This window comes from Pteropus alecto, unplaced genomic scaffold, assembly GCF_000325575.1.
Source record: "Pteropus alecto unplaced genomic scaffold, ASM32557v1 scaffold821, whole genome shotgun sequence".
In the NCBI taxonomy this organism is placed as follows: domain Eukaryota; kingdom Metazoa; phylum Chordata; class Mammalia; order Chiroptera; family Pteropodidae; genus Pteropus; species Pteropus alecto.
This window is the reverse complement of record NW_006431396.1, coordinates 300,978-307,218: the sequence shown is the minus strand read 5'-3', so window position 1 is coordinate 307,218 and position 6,241 is coordinate 300,978. Positions and strand designations below refer to the sequence as shown.

At 35.9% G+C, this 6,241-nt stretch overlaps 1 protein-coding gene across 1 annotated transcript in view; it reads right to left on the bottom strand.

Moving 5' to 3' along the window:
* Positions 1 to 463: 463 nt before the first annotated feature.
* CLIC2 (chloride intracellular channel 2) overlaps positions 464 to 6,241 on the bottom strand; it is a 16,285-nt gene continuing 10,507 nt past the window's right edge. The window contains exons 4-6 of the mRNA XM_006905811.3: positions 3,030 to 3,136; positions 2,173 to 2,354; positions 464 to 1,405 (exon numbers count right to left, since the gene is read on the bottom strand). Of these exons, the coding sequence (XP_006905873.1) occupies positions 1,250 to 1,405; positions 2,173 to 2,354; positions 3,030 to 3,136 (445 nt within the window). The 3' untranslated portion in view covers positions 464 to 1,249. The remainder of the gene's footprint in view (positions 1,406 to 2,172; positions 2,355 to 3,029; positions 3,137 to 6,241) is intronic.

The window sequence follows — 6,241 nt, the reverse complement described above, 5'->3', positions numbered from 1 at the left end:
TTTGAGCTATTCAGAGAAGCTACAACCCCACCATATAGTCTAGGTTCAATTTCTCAGATCAAGGGTCTTCTAGAAAAGACAAGGCACCAACCACATTATGCATTTATCTTAACTCTGTGGTTTCCAACGACAGGAGCCCTTTCTATGCACAAGACTGTAAACCTTTTAATCATTACCTTACTTTTCTTTGAACCTAGTTAAACACTGCTTCGTTTAAATTTTATTCAAACTCCGACCTTTCCCCAAAGCCTACAATAAAACCATTTCCCATTTTAGAGGCTGAACTTTGTTTCTCCTTTGAAGGACCAATAGTTAAGTTCAGACTTTTGTTTTCAGATTTGAGTGCTTCGATTGTATTTTAACACTTAAATTTGAATACATATAGTAATGGAACATGTAAAATTCTGCAGGAAGCTTTGTGATTATCCTCTAAGGACAGTGTGCCTTGCCCTTTTAAAAACAGCAACAAGACCTCATGGTCAGTCAAATTTGTTAGTTTCCTTTTTTATTTCTATTGAATAAAAGATCAGATTTATTTGCAACTTTGCCATATATTTGCTTTCAATTAAAAAATTATTATGTTTTATCTAATGAAAGCTTATTCCTTTAACAACAATGTAACCTAGTTAGAAAGGTCATATTCTCATCTCTGACTATAAGGCAGCCATATTTCCAGTTGTTGAATGCCATTCTAAGACCAGCTGGTCTTGATCCCTTCCTAGAGCTGATTATAAAAATCATTCTTTTAGGATTTGCATCTCTGATATGCTCACTCTCTGATTTCATTATTTGTATCAAAAATAAACTACTGAATATATTAAGCTAACAAAAATGTAAAACTGTTTTAATGAGTTAGATGGAATTGTTTCTAAGCAGCAGTTTGAGATCGTGGCTCTACTTATGTCATTTGTAACTTCAGCCATCTGTTGAGCTTACACATGATGCATTCTAGGAATTCAATCAAATAGCAAAAGACCTTGATGTTTTCCATGTCATTTAAGATTTTGGTGGTTATGACTGCAGTGGTTATGCCATGGGAATAAAGAAAATGAAGCAAAAGCATGAAGACCTTTAAAATACACAGTGGCCAGATAGTTTGGATTAACTGGATACAGAAAATACAGCTTTTTTTTTTCCCCATGAGAGAGTTAGATAGAGAAAACAGTATTTTCCATATTCTTATTTCTAAAAACCTTTCTAGCATGATAACAAGTGAAAAGAGCTTTTTCTACTGGAAAAGCTGTCCTAACTACTGTTTAGCTACACTTGCATAGGTATTTTCAATTTCTTTGTCATCAGGACATGTATGGGTAAATTCTTCACGGGCATAGGCATTGTGGAGATAGCGCCAGACTCCTGAGAATTCTGCTGGAATGTCAAAGTCACGGTATTTCTTAGCAGCAACCTAGAGTTTGTGGGGAAAAAAAGAGGAAAAAGCAGTTGATAGTAAAAGGCATCGGTGACATGCCTAGTGTGTAGAAACATATCTTAAAAGTCAAGATCACTGTGGACATGTTATATACACAAAAGCACTACAAAATAAGCTTAAAGAATTTTGATTTTACTATTTCAATGTTTTGTGTACAAATATGGACAAAGCTATATGCTTGCAATCATATTTATATTTATGAAGTATGTAATTATGAACGTTTAGAAGAAGGAAGCACAGAACAAAAGTGCATATCTCCCCACTAGATTAAGAGTTTGTTTAGGGTCCCGACTGTCTTATTTCTTCATATATTCTCTGTGTCTGGCATAGGAACTGCAATAGGATAAGTTCGGTTTGATAAAAATTTGTTAGTGATTATATTATAATAATATTAATCATCCACATTATTTATCGCTTGTTATGATCTGGACACTGTTATAAGCCTTTTACATGTCCTAATTTATTTAACTTTCTCAACAATTCTGTGAAATGGGTAGTATTATTATTGTTTTACAGAGAAGACAGTGGAAAACACTTGATATAGGAAAAAAGAAACAAGTTTTTATGCTTCCCAGAGGAGATCATGGAATTTTCCTCCAAGGAGAGAAGGGAGATATACATCACACATAATGATGATGAGAAAGCCATCATATAAGAACCTCACAATGAATGGTCACTGTGCTTCATGCTGGGAACTCCCAAACCCCTCCCAAACCACTGGAGCCTACCCTATATAGACTTACTTTAATAATGTTCAGCTTGGGTAGCAAGCTGCAGTCAGCCAGTGTCAGCTGATCCCCATCCAAGAACAATCTTCTGGAAACTGTGAGTTCCTCAGCACTATCTGGATCAATTTCATCCAGAAGTGGGGTGTTTAAGTAGTCATCCAGACGCTTAAATTCTCTGAGTAGAGATTTTTCAAAATCTGAGGTAATGAAGTTATAGGGTTACTTATAAATATATTGTCTTTCTGACTAAATACATTCTCAATATGCTTTTCACACATTTAGATATCTCCATACTCATTGCTTACACTTGGTCTTAAAAATCTAAATAGTTTACTAGAATGCTCAACTACCCACTTATAAGACAGAGTCAGATGCTTAATCAAATGATGAATGGAAATATTTTTGGACTTTTCTGGAGGTGCGTTGGGAGGATGGTCAAAGAGAAAAAAAGTGATATGTTATCACTCAACACAGAAGAGTCAGAAAGTGGAATCAGAGACTAAGAGCTCTCATGACTCAGAGGATAGTAAACTTCAAGAATGTCTGTGGGAGATGGTATGTGCTATGGTTTCAGTAACCTTAAAGGTATACAGGACTGGGAAAGTTGAGAGGGGGCAGCTAAGAAATTCAGTCCTGCAGTTAGTTTATACCTGGCATGCCAATGCTCTAATTGAGCTAAACTGATAATTTCTATATTGAATCTTGGGTTCTAAGTCTACTCAAATTCCATACAAGGGAATTTCAGAGAGTAGAGAACGAGAGGAAGAGTATTCCCCAACATATATTATATATTGAGGAAAATCCTATTTTAACTGAGTGAAAATATGAGTGAACAAATGAGAAAAACAGAGATTTAAAGAAAGGTGTCTTACTCTTATTTGCCTCCTTTTGTGTATTCTTTATGTATGCAGAAAACTTGGCAAAGAGGTTACAGCCCACGTCAAAGGACTCCTTGTTCTTGGGGCTCAAGTGAGGGTACCTTAAAAAGAAACATCACTGCATTATCATTTACACATAGGAAGACAGAGACTAGATGTCCTGGCTTGCATTTTACTGAGGATGAAGGTTTTAGAAAATTGTGCTGGAAACTGAAGGTCCTGGGAAATCTCTCATTGAAAATATGTATTTTTCCCCAATCTCAGAATACTTAGTTTCTGAAGTTCACTGGGAAGCCAGCTGTCTGGAATTCAAAACTTGTTTACCTGTAGAAATAATGTTCCAAATGGTAGTTAGGTCCACATACTTGCTCCTAAAAATCAATTTACATAAGATATGGTGGTAATACATTTTCGGAGATAAACAATAGGAAAAAATATGGTTCCAAATATTGTAACGTACAAAACAAATGAAGGAATAAAGAAGCATAGAGAGGATGGAAAAAAATAGCCAAGATGTCCTCTTCTTAGTAATACAAAGTTCATTTAGTATAAAAAATAAAATAATGTAATAATGTAATTCACCACATTAACAAATTAGATAAGGAAAACCATATAATCATAGATAAACGCAGAAGTAGTCAGTGAAAATCAATTTCTAATCATAAAAAACCTCACTAGCAACTTGAAATGGTCAGGCCAAACAGCCATCCTAGCTGATTCCTCTCTTTCTTTCCACCCTCACATTTGATCTATTAGCAACTCTGTCCAGTTTACCTTTCAAAATGTACGCAGAATCTGTCCACTTCTCACTACCTCCACTGCCCTCTTCCTAGTCCAAAGCCTATATTGCTGCAACAGCTTCAGATTATTCTCCCCACTCCTATGCTCATTTCTCACATTACCAGACTATTCTTCACCTGCTGCCAGAGCAATCGTGTTAAAATGTAAGTCATATCATGTCTCTCCCTAATCAATATCCTGCAACGTTCTCATCTTATTCAGACTCAGAGCCCAAGTCCTCACAGAGGTCTACAAGGACCAGTGTGATTTGACCCCACCTTACTTCTCTGTTCTCATCTCTTCCTACTCTCTTCTTCACCAACTTCACTGGACACTGGCCTCTTTGCTGTTCTTCAAGTAGGCCTAACAAGCTCCCACCCTAGGGCCTTTTCACTTGGTCTGCCCTTAAATGGAGTACCTTCCCTTTTTTATGCACATGGCCTGTTTCCTCTCTTCTTTCAGATCTTTTTTCTGATAGCTTTTCTTATGTGAGGCCTTTCTCTGGCTACTCTGTCTAAGATTGCAACCTCTCCCCTGTTGCTAACCCTCACTACTTCCCTTTCTTCCTTTATTTATTTTTTAGTATTTATTATCATCTAAATTAGTTTATATTTTGCTTTTTATCTTGCTTATTTACTGTCTTCCCCAACTAGAATTTAAGGACTACTGAGTCAGAAAATTTTTGCCCATTTTATTCACTAGTATGTCCCAAGTGCCTTGAATAGTAAGTATTCGGTAAATAGTTGCTGAATGATTAAATGAATTCATTGATTTCATTAACTTGATAAAAAATATCCATCAAAAACTTTCAGAAAGCATCAGATTAAATGGCAAAATATTTTAGGGAAATGCAGATCAAAACTACAATGAGATATCACCTCACACCTGTTAGAATGGATATTATCAATAAGATAAGTTATAAAAAGTGTTGGCAAGGATGTGGAGAAAAGGGAACCCTCATGCACTGTTGGTGGGACTGCAAATTGGTACAGCCACTATGGAAAACAGTATGGAGGTTCCTCAAAAAATTAAATATAGAACTATCATAACATGCAGCAATCACTCTTCTGGGTATCTACCCCCTAAATTTGAAAACACACTTGTAAAGATGTGTGTGTGTGTGTGTGTGTGTGTGTGTGTGTGTATGTTCATTGCAGCATTATTTACAATTACCAAGATATGGAGGCAACCTAAGTGCCCATGAATAAAGAAGAGGTGGTACATATATACAATGGACTATTACTCAGCCATAAAAAGATGAAATAGTGCCATTTGCAACAACGTAGATGAACCCTGAGGGTATTATGCTAAGTGAAATGTTGGAAGGAAAAGGACAAACATCACATGATTTCACTCATGTGGAATATAAACCCCCCCCCCAAAAAGAAGTGAGCAAACAAAACAAAACAAACAAAAGCAAATTCATAAATACAGACAACAGATTAGTGGTTATCAGAAGGGAAATAGGGAGCGGGTAGGACAAAATGGGTAAAGGAGGTCAAATATATGATAACAGATGGAAACTAAACTTTTGGTGGTAAGCATGCTATAGTGCATATAGATATTGAATTACAACATTGTACATCTAAAACTTATATAATGATATTAGCCAATGTTATCTCACTAAAAAAGAGTGAATATTTTAAGAAAAAGTAATCCATCCATGTTGTCACAAATGGTAACATGTCATTCTTTTTCATTGCTGTGTAATATTCCATTGTGTGTGTATGTGTGCCACATCTTTGTCTAGTTATCTACTGATGGACACATGTTTGCACATCTTGGCTATTGTAAATAATGCAGTGAGCATAGGGGTGCATATATCTTTTCAAATTAGTCTTTTGCCTTCTGCGACAATATAGATAAATCTAGAGAGTATTATGCTAAGTGAAATGTCAGGCAGAGCAAGACAAAAGCTGTATGGTTTCACTTATATGTGGAATCTAAACAAAGAAACAAATAAAATAAAACAAAACAAATCCAGACTCATAGAAACAGAGACCAAAGGGATGGTTACCAGAAGGGAGGGAATGGGGGAATGGTGGAAAGGAGAAAGGGAATGTCGTCAATAATATTGTGATAAGTTTGCGAGGTGACAGATGATTACTAAAATTAGCAAGGTGATCACATTGTAAGGTGTCCATCAGCAGATGAAAGGATAAATATGTAGTATAGATATAAAATAGAATATCATTCAGCCATGAGAAAGAAGGAAATCCTGTCATTTGTGCCAACATAGTTGGAACTTGAGGACATTATGCTGAGTGAAATAAGTCCAACAGAGAAAGACAAATATTGTATGATCTCACTCATATGTGGAATCTAGAAAAGCCAAACTAGTTAATGGAGAATAAGGTCCATATCATGTCCTCTGTCCTTCCTTCCTTCCTTCCTTCCTTCCTTCCTTCCTTCCTTCCTTCCTTCCT